Consider the following 20,809-nt stretch of genomic DNA (forward strand, 5'->3'; position numbering starts at 1 on the left):
GTCTCACACCCCCTCTGACCAGCTCCTTTCTGCAGCCCCTGGTGCAGCTCCCTTGAATGTGGCTGAGCAGCAAAAACTGAGGTTGCAGAGGGTCTCCTTCTGCTTATACCATATGCAGCCCCACTGTGTCCCATGATCCCACCACCACCCACAACAGGGCATGTGCCCGGTCCCTAAACACAGCCTCGGCTGCCACGGGCCACAGGCCGGCAGTAAAGAATGCTATACAGCCCGTCTCTAGAGTCTGGAACAGAGGCCTAATGAACACCACACTCCAAAGCACGTGAAGAATATTAATTAAATGAAGGTTTTATTTCAAAATTAGTCTTACAGTATAAGCTGTTTTTGAGGGCTGGAGCCAAACTACATAATGAGCAGTGAAAGCGGCTGCCTTCCCCTCTCCCGACACCGCAAGGGGAGGCACCATCACCGGCCCTGCCCCATCATGCATCCAATGGTTACTAGCACTAGAAGCCAACAGCAAAGGACCCCGCGCGTTTGCTCATGTTTAATCCGGGTTAAGCTATACACGTTTAAATACACGTCGGAGGTTACGTGGTGTCATGCAGTCCCTGTGATGGAATGACTCTTGTTCAGTGACCTCCTGCAGCGAGGCTGCTCCAAAGGGCAAGGTTAGGTCGGGCAGAGCACTGGAACGAGAAGAGAGGAGCGGACAGCAGTCAGAACACAGCTGCAGGCCGGGACCTCCGAGCCCAGGAGAGCCCTAGCTGAGAGCAGTCACACCAGCTCCTGAGTGGTGACAGCCCCGTTTAGAGCTTAGAATAAAGGAGAGACAATGGCAGGTGGTTGCTGGCTATAATAACTAAGCGTGTAGTCTCCGGGGCCTGAGTTCAAATCCTGGATCTGACCATTACTAACTACATGACCTTAGGGAAATTAACTTCACCTTTCCATGCTTGTTTCTTCATCAATACAATAGAACGTACCTGCGCCTAACCCCAGGGTTGTTGAGAGGCATGTGGCAAGTGCTTAGTAAATATTAATTACTTGTACAAATTCATTGACATTTCAGTGGATCATGAGGGATAAAGTCTAGCCCCCAGACTACCAAATTTATATAACCTGTTTCTATAATCTTCCTTTGAGAACCTCCTTTGAGAAATATGCTGCTCTTTTAAAATCTTTGCGTCACAAATCCTTTTTATGTGTGTTTTTGTTTGTTTGTTTGTTTTTTGTTTTTGAGACAGAGTCTTGCTGTGTCACCCAGGCTAGAGTGCAGTGGTGTGATCACAACCCCCAATGCAGTCTCAGACTCCTGGGTTCAAGTGATCCTCTCACCTCAGCCTCCTGAGTAGTTGGGACTACAGGCACACAACACCACATCTGGCTGATTTTTTTTTTTAATTGAGACGAGGTTTCACCATGTTGCCCAGGCTGAACAAGTTATTTTTAATGTTTACTCTAAGTTCCTCCTGCTGAAATGTAAGATTAGTCCTTCTGATCCTTATAGAAACAGTATAGCTCAGGGTTTCTCCACTATAGGTCCCACAAATACGGTCCCTCTGCAACTGTGCATAGTTTTGTGTGCATGCAGGACAAAAAACAATAAAATAACGGATCTGGACAGTGAACAATCCTCAATGGCTATTAACATCACAAAAGGAAAGACAGTCAGACAATGTACGTCACCCCATGGAAGTCCGGAAACCTATAACCACTTATAATGTAGTGCTTATCAAAAAATCTGAAGCTGAATCTGATCAGGCTTCCAGTTCTATCAGTTCACAGGCAATAAAGAAGACAGGAGAACATATTGAATTATACCATGAGGATGAAACTAGCAAAAATCCACAATGAGGAAAATCTATGGCACAGACAACCTAGTTTCTCCAACAAATGCATTTCAAGACATGGAAGAGAGAAAGGAAACGGAACCTCCATATATCAAAGAGATGTAAGAGACATATCATTATCTAATTGCAACATACTGATCTCTATTGGCCCCTGATTCAAACAAATAAACTGAAAAATCCTTTATGGGAAAAACAGGGAATGCTGATTGGATAGTCAGTATTAAGAAACTCTCGGCTGGGCACAGTGGCTCATGCCTGTAATCCCGCTTTGGGAGGCCAAGGCGAGTGGATCACCTCAGGTTAGGAGTTTGAGACCAGCCTGGCCAACAGGGTGAAATCCTGTCTCTACTAAAAATACAAAAATTAGCTGAGCATGGTGGCAGGCACCTGTAATCCCAGCTACTTAGGAGGCTGAGGCAGAACTGCTTGAACCCAGGAGGCGGAGGTTGCAGTAAGCTGAGATCGCACCATTGCACTCCAGCCTGGGTGACAGAGCAAGACTCTGTCTCAAAAAAAAAAGAAACTCTTAATTTTTTTTAGTTGTGAAATGGTATTGGGGCTATGGTATTGGGGTATTGGGGCTTCCTCAAGAGTTCCTATGTTTTAGAAATGCATACTGAAATAGTTATGAATGAAAAACTCTGACAGAGATTTGCTTTAAAATAACATGGGAGGGGAGAAGTTGGGTAGAGGCAAATGAAATAAGCCTGGTCGGGACTTAATAACTGTTGATGCCGGCTAATCAGTACCTGAGAGTGTATTATGCCATTCCCTCTACTCTGCTCTTGTATGTACAACCAGTTTCCATAAGAAAAGGTTAAAAAGTTATATAAGGATGTAGTCAATTATGTCTCCAGCTTCCTTTCAAGTGCTTGAAAAGTATTAAATTATCATCGGGCTTTGTTTTTCCCAACTAAATACTAAGTAGCTCAAACTCTGCAGAATTTTCACAGTAAGTCCTTTGTTGGTTTGCTGCTCCAAGGAAAGTCACTCTGGTGACTGGGGGTGATGGAATCTCCTCCTGCGGCCTCCTGGCAACACCCAAAGGCAAAACCTATTACTGCAAAGCCTCACAATTGTCCCTGATTTCCCTGGCCCCTGCCTGGCCTGGTCTGGAATGGACAAGCTGGAAAGGTTCCCTGACGGGAGCAGGAGCTCCAGAGAACCCCTTCTGTTCCAGGAGGCCTGGGGCTGCTCTTACCTTTTAAAATGTAGTCCGTTAGCAAAGTAGGCACCTTCTCATTATCCTCCTTCATGGCAAAGAGAACTAGGAAAGGAGAAAGAGAGGAGCTAAGATACTGTCTTAGCCTGGTCATGAGGCTCACTTCTGGGGCCACATGACCTACTAGCCCGGAGTGAGAGACAAATGATTCAAAGGAACCAGACATTTATTGACTATTGAGCAAAAGTCTAGAAGCCTCTATCAAGGGTCAGCATTTCAGGGGCAAGGGCTAAAAACTACCTATCCGGTACTATGTTTGCTACCTGGGTGACAGATTTAGGTTCAGTCGTAACCCAGACCTTGAACCCAGGAGTTCAAGACCAGCCCGGACAACATGGCAGAACCTCATTTCTAGTTAAAAAAGAAGAAAAACAGCTGGGTGTGGTGGCACATGCCTGTAGTCCAAACTACTTGAGAGGCATTGTGCAATATACCCCTGTAACAAACCTGCACATGGTGATAGAGGAGAACACAGCAAGAACCACAGTGTTTGTCTCTAGGTAGTGGATCTATTGGTGACTTTCTTTTCTTTGTTCTTTTTGAGACAGGATCTCGCCCTGTCACACAGGCTGAAGTGCAGTGGCGTGTTCTCAGCTCACTACAGCCTCAAACTCCTGGGCTCAAGTAATCCTCCCACCTCAGCCTCCCAAGTAGCTGAGACTTACAGGCATGTGCCACCATGCCCAGCTAGTTTTTTTTTTTTTTTTTAAGTAAAGATGAGGTCTTGCCATGTTGCCCAGGCTGGTCTTGAACTCCTGGGCTCAAGCAATCCTCCCCTCTTGGTCTCCCAAAGTGACCTGTGATCATGCCACTGCACTCCAACCTGGGCAACAGAGTGAGACTCTGTCTCAAAAACAAGAAAAAGACCAGCCTGGACAACATAGCAAGACTTTCTCTCTAAAAAAAAAAAAAAAAAGAAGAAGAAGAAGGAAAGAAGAATAAGAGAGAGCTATATGTACAAGACATAGTTATCAGTGAAGAAAGAAGGATACAGAACATATATTAACTTTATAATTAAATTCTAATGTTCATAGAAGAAATCTAGAATAATAATATATGACACTGTTACGTGGTTATCTCTGAGTGTAAGACCACAGGGCGTGTTCTTTTCTATGCTGCGTTTCTGTAGGGTCTGGCTTTTCTCAATGAGCATGTATTACTTTCGTAAGCCGAGAAAACACTAAAGATCAGCCGGAACTGATAGCTAGGGTCAGGAGGAGGCTGCAACAGTGGGATTCCCACTTCATTTCGATATCTTTGTCCTCCATTGATTACCTTGCCTAGTTTCAAGACAGGGTCATGAAACTCGAATCCAAGAGTTAGGAGTGAGTGAGGAAGAAAGTCCAATGGTGGCGTGAGTCAGTGGCCAGGTCCAGAAAAAGAGACTCAACCTGAGGCCATTGAGGGGGTGGTTTGTTTCTGTTTTATTTCTTCTGTATCTTTAGACATGTATTCATGGCAGCATAAGTGGATTTTAGGGGGTCCTGGTTTCTTCTGTTTTTTTTTGTTTTTTTTTTTTTTTGAGATGGAGTTTCGCTTTTGTCATCCAGGCTGGGGTGCAATGGCATAATCTCGGCTCACTGCAACCTCCGCCTCCTGGCTTCAAGCGATTCTCCTGCCTCAGCCTCCCAAGTAGCTGGGGTTACAGGCGTGTGCCACCACATCTGGCTAACTTTTTGTATTTTTAGTAGAGACGGGGTTTCACCGTGTTAGCCAGGCTGGTCTCGAACTCCTGACCTCAGGTGATCCACCCGCCTTGGCCTCCCAAAGTGCTGGGATTACAGGCGTGAGCCACTGTACCCGGCCTGTTTTCGTTTTTTCTGCATTTTTAGACATGCTTTCATTTCAACTTAGTTGTCAAGAATACTTTGCAACTGAGCACAAGCAGACTAAATGCCACACCACAAAGACCACGTAAAAATACAATAATTGCACTTGGCGATACGTATCTAAATTAATCTCCAAAATCTAAAAGTTACAAGGATTGTCTAGTCGCAGAAGCTGGTCTTTGGCCTATGTACTTAGTTCAAAGAGTAGAAGAGAGAAGAGGCATTGTTCACAAATTCATATGACGATCTGCCACAAAAGAGAGGCTTCATAACCTACAGGAGAATTGGTATTCAGAAAAGATGGCAGTTTTTCTTCTAAAAGCAATAAAATGTTGGAACATAGATAGAAGAGACAGCCATAAAAAGAACATTATCAAAGTGTTAACTAATGTGACTAAAATCATGACACAAAATTTTATAGTCAGTATAATCTCAACCATGTAGAAAAGATACAAAAAATTATGGCTGAAAAGCACCAAAATAGTAACCACAGTGGAGTGGACAGTGAGTTATTTATTTTTCTTTGTTTGCTTTTCCATATTTCCAAAGTAGTCTAAATGATGGATACACTCTAGCTATGATTTTTTTAATGAACTTAAAAAATGTAAACAAAACCACTCAAAATAGAAAAAAGTCTGTTTCTTAATTAAAATGAAAAGATTTCACACTGAATTCCTGAATGGGTACCTGCAATAAATTAATAGCTATTTATTTTTTGAGCTATGATAGAATACTTTACACATATCAACTTTCATAATTTGTCCAAGTTACTTTCCAAATCTAACTTGTGTGAAAACACAAACACCTATAAATGTCAGTTCATCTGTGTTTTCTCCCTTTAAAAAAAAGCGCATATTTATGCAAATAAAGGAGTTTACAATGAGTTAAGGACAAGTCACTGTACTTTGATTTTAAAATTCCTGATTCTCAAGGACACAGTGTCTATTGATGTAGGCAGGATTTCTGTTTGCCAGAACCTCCAGCTTTAGTCCTCCAAATTGATTTAAAAAAAAAAAAATGAAATGTTTGGTCACCTTCAGCAGTAGGGCCCGGCAGATATCCATCCTCCTCAGCTGAACAGAAGCTCAACTTCCCTTCCCGGGGGTATCCAGTAGCCCCAGACTGGCCCCTTCCCTCCAGAACATGCTGCAGTGGGCGGGGCCTCGTTAGCTGTCACTCTCTGCAGTGCACAGTTGCCAGGGAAATGGAATTTCCCTTGTGATCCTCTGGGCCTGTCACCACATCTCAGCCTAGGACTTTTCTCTTCCTAAAAGGGCCAAGCTGACACTGATGGCTAACGCCATGTGCCCCCCAGCCCTTGGCGGGTCCTACTGTTTGATGTATATAAACAGTTACTGTCTACAAAAGGCTCTTTGTTACACACTGTTTTCCCTCATAGCTCAGAATGGTTATTAATATTTGACAACAGAGCAAAGTGGAGGAGAGGAGGCAGTCACTTCCTGGAAGGAAAGCTAGACTCTATTTTTTCCAGACAGCCTTACCCCATCCAAGAAACCTCGCTTCTCATTAAAATTACAGCCAGACCCACAGACTGGGCGCCCTGCTTCAAGGGGCACAAGTGCCGACCAGGCAACCTCAAGTTGCAGGGAGAGAGAAAACAGGGAGGCAGAGGATGCCAAGCCTTGAGAACTGCGGGGGAAAATAAAAACGTCCCCTGCACCAGCACCCCAACCTCTTTCACAGCTCTTCCCCCCTCCTGCCCCCGTCTCTTCCCCTATGGGAACCAGGGGAAAGAAAGACAGCTCTGGTTATGAGTGCAGACTGTTTTAATTGTACACTGTGCAGGAGGATGTGACGCAGTAATTTGGAGGGTATTTTAGCCCATCGAAACCTACTTTGAGGAGTCTCGGGGCTGCGGCACCGGAGGTACAACGTACAGGCAGGAAGGGAGAAAAAGGAGCCGCTGATCTGGCTGAGAACAAGAGGAACTCACTGTTTGTCAGCATCTGCAGGTCTTCCACTGACGGAGGGGAGGCTTTCTTCTCGTAAGGAATGACTGTGTTCAGATACTGCAAGACAAACAGCACGCAGGGGGCTTGAGACAGAAGACACGCTTCCTCTGGGCTGAAATTTAGCCTTTCTCTAAGACACACACTCTGCAAATCTGACCTTCTCTGAAACATTCATGGTCACTGGCACATCACTGTTTCAGAACTTCTTCTCCATCTTTAGGGGATGTCTCTTTAAAAGTAAGACTCTCCCACATTTAGCCAGGAAAACTTCTCTCCATTCCAACTTCTAGATTCTTCCTACACTACAGACTTCTCTGTTATTTAGGAATCCTGGGGAGCTTTTTCTCCTTCAGACTGAGAGCAGAGAATATCTCCAAGGGGATTATATTTTCTTATTCTTTGCAGAGCAATTTGAGAAGGAATTCTTTCTCTTTTGTCAAAAAAGACATGCAAGAGAACCTCAACCCCGCCCAGGGTCTCCGATGTCAGATTTGCTCCCTCTGCTGGATGTCAGGTGCTCCTACAACAAAACCAGCACCAGGGCCTAGTGGGCTGTCAAAGGAGCCTCAAGGAAGCCTGAGGTGGTGAGTGCCAGAGCTCTAGACCAAAGCTAAGAAGCTCAGTTTTTTTTTTTTTTGGTTTTTTGTTTTTTTTTTTTTTTTGAGACAGTCTCGCTCTGTCACCCAGGCTGGAGTGCAGTGGCGTGATCTCGGCTCACTGCAACCTCTGCCTCCGGGTTTAAGTGATTCTTCTGCCTCGGCCTCCCGAGTAGCTGGGATTACAGGTGCCCGCCACCACGCCTGGCTAGTTTTGGTATTTTCAGTAGAGTTTCACCACGTTGGCCAGGCTGGTCTCGAACTCCTGACCTCAGGTGATCCACCTGCCGCGGCCTCCCAAAGTGCTGGGATTACAGGCGTGAGCCACTGCACCCGGCCAGAAGCTCACATTTTAGTCTCGGCTGTGCCACTTGCAGTGTGTGTGGCTTTGGAAAAATGCCTTGGATCTCCGGTACATAGTTCTCGCTGCCATAAAACAAGAGGACTGGGTTCGATGCTTCTAAAATCTCTTCCCGTTCTCTAGAATCTCTAGAGTTCTAGAGTTCTAGAATTAATCTAGCACTTAGGATTCAGCTACAAATATGTTTAAAACATATACACTTTCACGTGCACTCATTCCACCATCTCATACTTTCTGTTCACGTGCCAGCCATGTCTATTAGATTATACACTCCATGAGGACAGGGACTTTTCACCTTTGCACCTGTGGGCCTAACAACAGAGCTTAGCACATAGCAGCCACTTGATAAAAGTTGTGAATGCTGTCTTAATAACCAGAAATGCAAGCTACATCACAAGGAAATTACTGAGCCAACAAAAAGCCACAGCATCGGTTACAACCAGAGCTGGGCAGCTGCAGAGGCAGTCTTAGTGGGAATGGCTTGGCGGGTAATCCAGTGTGATGGACAGTTAATTAAACTCTGGATGGGATCTATCATCAAACGGATTCCCTTTTAATGCATTTCATCCTTAAAACAACTTAATTCTTAGACCTACAAGCAGTGTTGAATTTTAAGTCTTGCCCATGTCCTAGAACCCTAGAGCTAAAAAAAAAAAAAAAAAAAAAGTTCACCTTTTAAATAGATACTCTCTGTTCCTCCTTAAGAGGAGAAGAAAGTGTTAGGACCCCTAACCCCCTAAATAAATGCTGGGATAATTCTGGCGAGTCACTGTCCCCCTTCGTTGTTGGGGAGGCCAAGCTGCCGGGGTCTAGGAGGAGAGCTTGGAGCAGGGAGACTGCGCGTACCTGTTTGTCACTTCCTGAGGAGCCAAAGGTCTGGCGGATGCCACTCTGCAGAATGTTGGAGATGCCTTCCATGCTGAAGCGCTGGGGGAAGAGAGAGACTCAAGAAGGGCAAATGCTTCCTGCTCCATCATCACCACACCCAGAGACCTCTCGGCTACCAGGCTGTCCCAGATAACACCCCAGGGTTCTTGACTAGAGAGTAAGTGCAAGACATTGGCTTACACAGTCAGGCCAGAAATGAAGCCTGAGCTTTGCAAGAATAAATAAAGCCTCAAGAACTCTTATCTTAGTAAGTCCCTCAGGGCTACAAGACTCCTCTGCATCCCCCAGTTTCCCTCCTTTTATCCACCATCATGCAAATAGAAAAATAAAGCAGTTCAGTCAAACTTAGATGAACCATGATGCAAAGATCTTAGGGGAAAACAAAATGTTCAGCTATCAGAAAAGACTGTCTTAAAGCAACTGTCCTGATCTGAGAAGATTTTTCAAAATGTACATGCGGAGGACTAATCCCATAGGTCTGTGATAAAGCCTCAGGAAAGGCATTTTGAAAAAGCTCCTTAGATAATTCCACTGAGCTCCCCCAATTAAGAACCTCTGGTGGCCAGGTGCGGTGGCTCACACCTGTATTCCCAGCACTTTGGGAGGTTGAGGCGGGCAGATCACAAGGTCAGGAGTTCAAGACCAGCCTGAGCAACATGATGAAACCTCATCTCTACTAAAAATATAAAAATTAGCTGGGTGTGGTGGCAGGCGCCTGTAATCCCAGCTACTCAGGAGGCTGAGGCAGGAGAATCGCTTGAACTTGGGAGGTGGAGGTTGCAGTGAGCCAACATCATGCCACTGCACTCCAGCTGGGCAACAGAGTGAGACTCCATCTCAAAAAAAAAAAAAAAAAAAAAAAAAAAAAGAACCACGAGTTTGGAACATCTTGTCGATAGAACAATAAGACATCTGGGGCCAGGACCAGTGGCTCACACCAGTAACCCCAACACTTTGGGAGGTGAGACGGGCAAATCACCTTAAGTCAGGAGTTTGAGACCAGCCTGGCCAATATGGTGAAACCCATCTCTGCTAAAAACACAAAAATTATCCGGGTGTGGTGGCGTGAACCTGTAATCCCAGCTACTCAGGAGGCTGACACAGGAGAATCACTTGAACCCAGGAGGCGGAGGTTGCAGTGAGCTGAGATTGTGTCATTGCACTCCAGCCTGGGGGAAAGAGTGAGACTCAGTCTCAAAAGAAAAAAAAAAAAAAAAAAAAGGGCATCAGGTCATTTTCAATCACTGAAACACCCTAGCACACCCTAAAGAGACCAGTCAGGACTGGAACCTGGGACACGAGGAAGGATTTGGACCCAGAGTTCCGAGGCCCATCTCAGGACTCCAAACACGAAATGCCCTCACCCCACTTTCTCTAAGGTCTTGCCTACAGAGAACATACGCCAAATTCAATTATTTCCTAATGTTTACAGGCTGTCTTCCCGGGTTAGACTGTGAGCCCTTTGGGGGAGTGGAGGAGATGGGTGATACCTTCCCCCTTTCTGACCCCCTGTCTGTCACAATGTGCTGCTCACCACCGCTGCTCAGTAAATATTGATGAGTCCCCTGCGGGGTTGGTAGGGCACTGAAACGGGCAAGGTTCAAGGTTGGAAGCACCCAGTCTTCCGCCTGGTTGTTCACATACCTTGAGAGGCATCTGGTTTCCCTTCTCTATCCGGCTGCTCTGCAGGCTCAGCCCTTTCTCTTTCCGCCTCTTTTTCATCAGTTCTCGCTGCTCCTTCTGCTTGTTCTGAACCTCAATAAGCACCGTGATAAAGGAGTTCTTCACTTCCTTCTCAAACTCCAGCTCGTCCCGGCGGGCCAGCTGCTGCACCAGCTCCTCCGAGAAGTCGCGGATGGCACCCTCCACCTGGTCCAGCAGCTCGGTCAGCTCAGATCCAGACATGTGCCTCAGCCCTGCAGGGGAAGACGGTCTCCCGCGTAACACCTGCATCCACACCAGAGCTCGCTGGGGAGCTCCTGGGGCCACCACCAGTCAAGATGGGACTGCCCCTCTGAGGATGCCCCTTCCAAATCCTAACCCAAGAAAGACCTTCACAATTTAGGGGTGCGCCGGGAAGGCGGAGGCCTGTGTACTGACTGCAGAAGAGAACACCCCTCTCAGGAAAGAAAGGAGGAAGAAGAAACAGCCCACAAGGAAGTCTGTGGACTCTGTCCTCAAAATGGACATGGACAGACAGATTCTTTGTTCCACTTGCCATCTGTCTCCATAAGATTCCTTGTCTGAAGTGGGTCAAGAATTGGGGATGGAAAAGTGATGGGATGGAGGTTTTTGTCATCCATACTGAAGAGCAATAGAGACGTTGGTGCTTATTCCCAAGAACTGATCAAGATATAGTGTACGGCCAAAAAAAAAAAAAAAAAAAAAAAAGCCGACCATCTGAGCCCTTCTTTACATCTCTAGTCCTGTGTCACAGCACGTGTATTCAAAAATACGTGAAACCTGGACGACTGGCGACATGCATGAAAAAATAAAGCCTAGCAGCAGTCGGCTGCTTTCAGAGGAAAGAAAAGGGAACCTGAGATCATGGGAAACAGACAACTTTAATTTTAAGAAGTCCCCTAAGACTTCTTTCATTTAAAATAGATTTGGATATTTTATTCCAAATTTTTCGGTTTACATATTGTATATTTTCATAGTTGAGATTATACTTGTATGCGGGTCTAAATCATGCTTTAAAACTTTGTACACCTTAGGCCGGGCGCAGTGGCTCATGCCTGTAACCCCAGCACACTGGGAGGCTGAGATGGGCAGATCACCTGAGGTCAGGAGTTCAAAACCAGCCTGGCCAGCAGGTAAAACCTAGTAGAGGCAGGATTTTACCTGCCTCTACTAAAAATACAAAATTAGCCAGGCATGGTGGTGCATGCCTATAATTCTAACTATTCGGGAGGGTGAGGCAGGAGAACAACTTGAACCTGAGAGGCAGAGGTTGCAGTGAGCAGAGATCATGCCACTGCACTCTAGCCTGGGCAACAAAAGCAAAACTCTGTCTTAAAATATAAATAAATAAATAAATAACTTTTATACACTTTAAGCATTTTCTGATTAAAAATTATTTTAAACATTAAAAAAAAATTAAGGCCAGGTGCAGTGGCTCACACCTATAATCCCAGCACTTTGAGAGACTGAGCCAGGTGGGTCACCTGCGGCCAGGAGTTCGAGACCAGTCTGGCCAACATGGTGAAACTCTGTCTCTATTAAAAAAAAAAAAATATATATATATATATATATATATAAAATCAACATTGAAAAAATAAAATACACTTGGGAAACATCTTTTAAAATGTGGCTCCATCTAATGGCATCTTTTCACAGCAGGGGAGGAAGGATTGATTGATTGATTTTTAATGTTTAATGTTTGTGGGTACATAGTGGGTGTATGTGTTTATGAGGTACATGAGATGTTTTGATACAGACATGCAATGCATAGTAATCACATCATGGAGAATGGGGTATCCACTCCCTCAGGCATTTTTCCTTTATGTCACAATCCAACTAATAATCTTTTAGTTATTTTTAAATATACAACGTCTAATGGTATCCTTCACTTTCACCTCAGAATCCATTTTCCTCTTCCTCTTTGTTTATGCTTCGCCGAGTTATTTGCTGACTTGGTTGGGCTTTTCCCTTATTCTGCTCTTTGGAGCTGCCCTCTCCCCCTTCTGTTTTTTTGCCATTTCACTCTGCATTTCAGCTGTTTTCACAAGTCTTTTGCTGAACGCGTCTATCTTTGGGACCTTTGTGTGGCCGGGAAAGGCCTGACAGTGGGGAATGCAGCGAGGCAGCCAAGTCCAGTTCAACACCAAGCAGACTCTCTGCCGGCCACCTCCTGCCGCTGCTATTCAGAGCCAAAGTCTGACTTGCAGGATGCAGGCCTCCAGATTCTGCCTCTGCTTCGACCACTTCTAACCCGTGGTTGACCTTTCAACCCTGACCAACCCACCTTCTCCCTCCCTTGTTTCTAAGTTCCCATCTCCCCATGGGTGGATCTGCTCCTAGGATGAGGCTCCTCTTGCAGCGGGGCATCGATACCCTATGGCTGATGAATTTTTTGCCTTTGTTGTGTTACACTTTTTCTTTTCATGCTTCATCCAGCCATTTCTTGTGCACAATCATAATTACTATCAACCTGTGTCAGAGAGTTAAGAGGATGGCCTCTGGAGTTAACCTACCCGGCTTCAAATGTTAGCTTCACCCCTTATGACTTGTGCATGGTCTAAGCACAAATACAAATTTTAAATGAGAGGCTTGATTCTCCCTGTTGAAAATAAGGGAAAAGACTTTTCCTCTCCCCCATCTCCCTTTTCTTTCAGAATTTCTTCTACCTGTCCTTTTCAATCTCTCAAAGATTTAGATTAAATCTTTAAAATACATGTATGTTACCTTTATGTTAAATTATTGTCATGGCTAAATAAGCCTCTTGTTATTCTTGCAATTCAGGAGGGTTTCTTCAAGGGCCTGGGGGTCACTGCTTTGAAATATAATCATCAGACTGGACGCAGTGTCTCATGCCTGTAATCCCAGGACTTTGGGAGGCTGAGGCAGGTGGATCACAAGGTCAAGAGTTGAGACCAGCTTGGCCAACATGGTGAAACCCTTACTCTACTAAGAATACAAAAATTAGCCAGGCATAGTGGTGCATGCCTGTAATCCCAGTTACTCGGGAGGCTGAGGCAGGAGAACTGCTTAAACCCAGGAGGCAGAGGTTGCAGTGAGCTGAGATTGCGCCACTATACTCCAGCCTGGGCAACAGAGCAAAACTCCGTCTCAAAAGAAAAAAAAAAAAGAAAGAAAGAAAAGAAAAAAAATATAATCATCAAAGAATATAATGCTCAATCTGTCACTGTTCTGAGCAGAGGGGCCTAACTCCCTTCTGACTTCAAATCGCAAAACGCACTCAATGTAATGGGTTCCATTTATCCACTTTGCTATACAAGACTGAGACTGCTTTCTGTCTTTGCAATCTCTTTAGAGAGTTGTCTGTGATGTGGCTCCCATCCTGGTTTAATGCTTACTCAATAATAAAATAGTTTTCCAGGCCAGGCGCAGTGGCTCACACCTGTAATCCCAGCACTTTGGGAGGCCAAGGCAGGTGGATCACCTGAGGTCAGGAGTTTGAGACCAGCCTGGCCAACATAGAGAAACCCCATCTCTACTAAAAGTAAATTAGCTGGGTGTGGTGGTGCACACCTGTAATCCCGGCTACTCAGGAGGCTGAGGCGGGAGAATCACTTGAACCCAGGAGATGGAGGCTGCAGTGAGCTGAGATCACGCCACTGCACTCCAGCCTGGGTGACAGAGCTAGACTCTGTCTCTAAAAAATAAAAAATAAAATAAAATAAAAATAGTAATAAAATAGTTCTATTTATCATCTGTCTTTGTGGAGAGGTTTTCTGCACACAAGGAGATCTCATTTCTAATCGTATCTGATCTAATCTCATTCTAACAGTGGCCTCGGACAAGTCATGTAACCTCTGAAAGACTCAGTTAGCTTGATCCTAATGGGGTTGGTGTGAAGATGAAATGAGATTAGGCATAGAAAGTCTTAGAATAAGGCCAGGTGCAGTGGCTCACGCTTGTAATCCCAGAACTTTGGGAGGCTGAGGCAGGCAGATCACTTGAGGTCAGGAGTTTGAGACCAGCCTGGCCAACATGGCGAAACCTCCTCTCTACAAAAATATAAAATTTAGCAAGGCGTGGTGGCACATGCCTGTAGTCCCAGCTACTCAGGAGGCTGAGGCTTGAGAATCACTTCAACCTGGGAGGTGGAGGCTGCAGTGAGCTAAGACCATGCCACTGCACTCCAGCCTGGGTGACAGAGAAAGACTCTGTCTCAAAAAAAAAAAAAGAAAGAAAGAAAGAGAAAGAAGGAAAGAGAGAGAGAGAGAGAGAAAGAAAGAAAGAAAGAAAGAAAGAAAGAAAGAAAGAAAGAAAGAAAGGAAGGAAGGAAGGAAGGAAGGAAGGAAGGAAGGAAGGAAGGAAGGAAGGAAGGAAGGAAGGAAGGAAGGAAGGAAGGAAGGAGAGAGGGAGGGAGGGAGGAAGGAAGGAAGGAAGGAAGGAAGGAAGGAAGGAAGGAAGGAAGGAAGGAAGGAAGGAAGGGAGTCTTAGAATAAGTTCTGGCACATGGAAAGCACTTCAAAAATATGAGCTGTTATTACCCTTTTTTATTGATTTTATGGTAGCATCATTCATTGCTTTTACATAGTAGTTCAGATTTCTTCTGCTTATTCTGCCTTAGTCGTTGGTTAGTTTTAACATTTAAATTTTGCTCGACTACCTTATTTTTTTCTCAAAAATGCAAACTTCTCTCCTGATGTAAGAAAGAAAGAAAGAAAGGTATTGCTGACTGCCTAGATCTGCAAGGCTCTGCTCTGAGGCAGTGATCAGGGTTCTATTAGCCATGTACAAAGTGCACAGCCCAGAGCCTGGCCCCGAGCAGGTGCTTCCTCCTCAGCCAGCCCAGCACCCAGGGCCCTCACCTTCATAGGACCAGTTGTTGTTGAAGGTCTGTGTCAACGCCTGCATCTCCTGCAGGAGAACCGAGTCTGCCTGGGAGGAGGTTTCTCCTCCATCCTCTTCTTCCAGAACCTCCTCTTCTTCCTCAGGGTCTGGGGAGTTCTGCATCATCTCCTCAATCTCCTCAATTACCTGAAGAAGGTACACGAGAGAGTGCTAACTCTGTTCTCTGCTAGAGGGGCATTCTGGCTTGAATTTTGATCAGTTAAGGATGTTTCTAATTAGCTATCTGAAATTTTCTAAAGCAATATCATTTTTAAATAAATACTGAATAATAAAAATAGTTCCAACCAAAGGCTTGCACACACTCTTTCTTTAATGTAAAGCACTCTTTAATGTAAAACCTCTTCCAAGAGCTCCATTTAGATAAATGATTTATTGGAAATAAGCTACTCTTTCAGGAAGCAAGGCAGAGCTGCCTGGAAGGGAACATTTACTTCAATTTGCTGAGCTCTTTATTTCTTAGTGGGAAAACATTTCATTCACCCAACTTTAACACAAAACCCAGTCCATTAATTGTCATAATACATGTGACTGGAAAAAACAGTGTGCTTCTAGAACAACACAAAATGGGGAGGAAAACAGCTATTTCTCCAAAATTCACCTAGACAAGAACTGAAGCTGCCCAGCAACAAATGAAAATAGAGATAATGAAATAATAGAAGGATAGATAGAGTCTAGAAAGCAGCAAATAGATAAGAATCCCAGCTCTAATCTAGACTATTGACAGGAGCCAGCTCCCAGCAGTGGAGGGAAAATTAGATATCTGCCAAAAGGAACAAGAGTGAATTACTAGCTGGGCATGGTGGCTCACGCCTGTAATCCCAGCACTTTGGGAGGCCGAGGCAGGTGGATCACTTGAGCTCAGGAGTTCAAGACTAGCCTGAGCAACATGGGGAGACACCATCTCTGCAAAAAAAAAAACAGAAAAATTAGCCAGTTGTGGTGACGTGTGTCTGTAGTCCACGCTACTTGGGAGGCTGAGGTGGGAGATTGGCTTGCACCCAGGAGGTGGAGGTTGCAGTGAACTGAGATCGGTCCACTGGACTCTAGCCTGGGCAACAGAGCCAGATCCTGTTTCAAAAAAAAGAGTGAATTACTTTGTACATTAATTATTTACAAATAAAGAAGACTGCTGCTGAAAGCAGGTCTTCAGATGAGTTTTGTCACAACCTTCACCTTTGTCTGTTCTCCATGGATGGACTAAATCTCCAAGGCCAGCACCGTAGTCTTTGAGGTGGTTTCCTCACAGTGGGCTGGACCAAAGGTAAGGGACTTCGGGATCTCCTCCTTTAGAATAATTTCCATTCTTATTCCCAAGCCTTTTCACCTCTACTCACAAACTTAGGAGATAGCCAGTCTTTGACTACTGAAACCCATTTCACAGAATGCAACCAAATGACACAAATCCCTGTCAGGATCTTATGGCTGAATGTCCCTTTCTCTAAGAGTAGTTATAATTGAGTTCATATCATTGAATTGTAGTTCCTCCTACAAGTCACAAGAATAGCTATTAGCCCCTATTTTTAAAAATCTGGTTCTCTTTAGTCTCCTAATCTTCACCTGTTTCAGTTTCCACCTTTTTATCACAGATATGAAAAAGCACCTTTGTTGCTAAAAAGCACTTTCTGGCACTGAATGCTCCCAGTGGAGCTTTGCAGAAAGACTTTGTGGAAACTTGTGTAGTGTTTAGCTCAAAATAAGCACCCATAAATATTTGTTGACTAAAACATTGAATAAGGAATCCGGAAACTGAACATTATCCTCTCTAAGTAATAAATTATTAAAGCTATGATGATCTCAGTTGAATGCGAAGCACTCTATCTTTATTCACAAAGCCAAAGTGGCTCTAGGACTCCTTTTGGAAGGCTCAAAATTTTGAGTGTTCTATGAAATGTAAGAAAATGTCCATCACACAAAAGCCTCATCTGTCACTTCTCTTTTTGGAAAAGCAGGTGTTTGGGACCCTTGTTTAAGCGTCTTGACTCCAAGTACAATGAATTGCAATACGAAGGCTTAGCAGGAATTGAAGCTACTAAACACTATGCCTGTCTCTGGCTACTATCAGAGACTGACCCCAACTATCCCAAGTGTCAAGAATGACATTCATGTTCACTGCAGTTGGGCAACCTGAGGCAGAAAGAGAAATGAAATCCCTTATCAAAAATACTCTGAGTTGGACAGGCACCGTGGCTCATGCCTGTAATCCCAGCACTTTGGGAGGCCAAGGTGGGTGGATTGCTTGAGTCCAGGAGTTTGAGACCAGCCTGGGCAGCATGGTGAAACCTCATCTTCACTAAAAGTACAAAAAATTAGCTGGCCATAGTGGTGCATGCCTGTAGTCCCAGCTACTTAGGGGCCTGAGGTGGGAGTATCGCTTGAGCCAGGGAGGTTGAGGCTGCAGTGAACCCTGATTGTGCCACTGCACTCCCACCTGGGTGACAGGGTAAGACCCTGTCTCAAAATGAAAAAAAAAAAAAAAAAAAGTCAGGCATGGTGGCTCGTGCCTGTAATCCCAGCACTTTGGGAGGCTGAGGCAGGTAGATCACTTGAGGTTAGGAGTTTGTGACCAGCCTGGCCAACGTGATGAAACTACATGTCTACTAAAAAAAATTTATAAAAATTAGCCAGGCATGGTCATGCATGCCTGTAGCCCCAGCTACTTGGGAGGCTGAGGCAGGAGAATCACTTAAACCCGGGAGGCAGAGGTTGCAGTGAGCCAAGATCACGCCATTGCACTCCAGCCTGGGTGACAGAGCAAGACTCTGTCTCAAAAATATATATATAAGGAAAAAAAGAAACAAAAAATACTCTGAGCCATCAGCACAGGCGTCACATGACCACATATCTTTCTTCTGCCTTAAACGGATGTAGCAAGTGTGTTCTCTTGAACTTTTTCTCCATCAAAAGAACGAAAGGTCCCAATAACCTGGAGAGATACTCATACCTGATCTGCTGTGAGCAGAGGCTCCTCGTTGATACCAGAATCATTCTCGCTCTTCTCATTGAACTCTTCCTCTTCTTTCTCATGGATCTGGAGAGGAGGTGGGGAGATGGAATTCTGGGTGACTGTCAGCAGAAGTGGGATTGCCTCTAGTCTCAAGAATGGATGATACTGACTGGGAGGCCACTCCAGCCAGCTGCTGTCTAAACAGTGGAGCTGAAGAGGTGTCCAGAGTTTCATCCAATTCCAAACATATCTTTGCCCCATCACTGACTCCAGCTTGCCAGAAATCCAGCATGCTGCACTGAATACAACTTGGCAGGAAAAGATGATAGGGGCGTGGCCAGCACCATTCTGACTCAAAGGGAATAGCACTGTTTTTTAACCCAAAGACGGGTCATCCTGGGGTGAACAAGGCTCCTTCTCCAGGTAAGTGACACTGCAACAAACTGCAGCAAAGGTGCCCTGATTTTGTTAAGGAGTTCCAACCTGGGGGTTTGTTTCCAGATTTCATGTTACTAGGCATTTTAAGGAATAGGTTGTTCTAGTCCAAATAATGATGACTTTCAGAATTTGATGAAATGCCATCCTGTTACTGGAATCCAGGCGTGATGTCATAGCTGATGGCAGATGTAAGAAATCTACCTGGGACATGCCACTGAATAACCTGACCGCATGAACTAAACAACAACAAAACTATGAAAGAGAAACCCATTTATCTCATTTGCCCTGTGTCTCTATAATTCCATAATCCCAAGTAAGATTCTCAAAGTTCACAGCCATCAGAATTCTAGATGTTCAAATCTAACAAGATAGTCAAAGCATATCTGGCTCAACTGACCATATCCCAAACTGCCATAGTCTGGCACTTACATTTGTCCCACAGAAAAATTAATCCCTGAACACCTCACAAGCTGTATGTCTAGAAGTCTGATTTGAATGTCATCCAAGGGGGAGGCAGGAGGTGTCTCTAGGAAATCTCTCTGCTGAGTCACCTCTCATCCAGGAATGAATCCTCCTTGCGCTCCAGTAGCTGGCACACTGACTGGCCCCTTCCCTGGGGCTTGTATTCTGCCTTTTCTAACAGGAAACAGCCCAGCGCCAATCCAAGCAATCATATCAGAGGTAGCTATCCTCAGAAACTTCTCCCGTCTTCTGTGAGCTCTGCCTTGGCAGACATCCCAAACAGAGCACATCGTCTTTTATCTCCATTTGCTTAAAACCAGGACTATGTCATTAAAAAAGAAAAAAAATTAAGCAAATATATCTTAAATGCCACCCGTGCTCAACCTAGATATGGGGTAGGACAGGGAGGTAATGGAATCATCTGAAGGTCCATGTACCAGATGGTGACATCTATTTCCGCTGTCAAACCCATATGCTCCTCTCTCTGCCAAGTCCACCACCTGCGGTAGCCTCGTGGTTTCCACCGCTCCCCACTATGCAGAACAAAACTCCTGGAGCTACACTTTGTTCACAACTACACTCATGTGGAAGAACTTTCTTCAGGCCAGAAAGTCCTGCAGTAGAAGTTAGCCCAAAATTAAGAGAACAAAGATACATTTTTTTCCTCCAGATCAAAATTAGGGGAGAAAAAGGAAGAAATTTATCAGTATGTTCCCAGCCCAAGTTAGTGTGAGCCCAAGTTAGGCTCATCCTGGGAAACGGGTTTATTTTTTATAAGCATCTAACAGCAACTGTTAGTCTATAACCAGGATTTGGCAGGGGGTAGGGGGTGGTGGGCACTAAGTCTATATAAAAATGGCATGTTTACATTTTCTGAAATGTGGCTGATTTTAGTGGGTTTAAATCCCTGACTGTTAATATTGCTTCTTTCAACTACACCATCTCCTCCTTCCCCAAGGTCCTCACTCCCTGGGGAGTTCCAGGAAGAAAGCAGGGAGGAAGCTTCTAGGGATAGATCCTTTTTGCTGCTCAAATGCTAATAAGCCTGGACTGTGGCCGGAATGATGTACTGGTAGAGCTTCCCTCCCCTCCCCCTCTCAGACACAAAGCCTCCAGGTCTGAATTGTCAGGCTTGGGAAAACAGAGATGGGAAAATCAATTATAAGCTTATGAAAGGTACTGTGAGTTCCTACTATTATGGGAACCATGCTCATCCCTTGTTTTCTTATTTCTCAGAAGTCTGCCACTAAAAAATAAAATAAAAGGAGAGGCATACACAAAATACTGCCAAGAAAACGCTGGCTCCTTCCCTCTGTGTAGATTACCCCCTCATCCTTGGGCTTCCCCACCTCCATCATGCCCCAGCCTCTTCTCCTCCCTCTCCAGTGTTTGATTCTGATCCTCTCACCCCTCCCATCCTCCCTAGATCTGGTTCCCACATTTTCTGTCCATCCTGCTAGACTTTGCTCTGTTCCAACAGCATCCAGCACTTCTGCACAAGCCCTCGCCTCTTTACAGGCACTGTTTACAGACTCCCTCCCTCCCCTCCTTGACCAGGACAGTATCCTGTGCACAGGGTGGAGAGCTGGAGGGGAAACAACAAAAGGGGGACAAAGAAAGGTTTTTGAAAACTGACAGCCCTTGTGCATATAAATACTGTTGATCCTAGCATCAGACACAGACATAGAAATTGTGGTAGAGAGTTCCTTTAGTCCCTTGTGTGGCAGTGGGGAAGC

General features: G+C 44.9%; 1 protein-coding gene across 15 annotated transcripts in view; it reads right to left on the bottom strand.

Moving 5' to 3' along the window:
• Positions 1–293: 293 nt before the first annotated feature.
• FEZ1 (fasciculation and elongation protein zeta 1) overlaps positions 294–20,809 on the bottom strand; it is a 114,384-nt gene continuing 93,868 nt past the window's right edge. For 3 of the 15 annotated variants that reach the window (XR_012423874.1, XR_284332.4, XR_012423873.1), the window contains 7 exons: positions 18,171–18,257; positions 15,187–15,355; positions 10,328–10,599; positions 8,642–8,722; positions 6,722–6,895; positions 3,016–3,081; positions 294–650 (listed from right to left, as the gene is read on the bottom strand). Coding sequence is in view for 9 of the 15 variants with exons in the window: in XM_074015566.1 (XP_073871667.1) it covers positions 634–650; positions 3,016–3,081; positions 6,820–6,895; positions 8,642–8,722; positions 10,328–10,599; positions 15,187–15,355; positions 18,171–18,284 (795 nt within the window). In the remaining 6 variants the exon portion in view is untranslated. Of the gene's footprint in view, positions 651–3,015; positions 3,082–6,721; positions 6,896–8,641; positions 8,723–10,327; positions 10,600–15,186; positions 15,356–18,170; positions 18,285–20,809 lie in introns of all 15 variants that reach the window. The other 12 variants (XR_010581058.1, XR_284330.4, XR_012423872.1 and 9 more) reach the window with 5 other exon arrangements.

This window comes from Macaca fascicularis, chromosome 14 (genome assembly GCF_037993035.2).
Source record: "Macaca fascicularis isolate 582-1 chromosome 14, T2T-MFA8v1.1".
Lineage (NCBI taxonomy): Eukaryota > Metazoa > Chordata > Mammalia > Primates > Cercopithecidae > Macaca > Macaca fascicularis.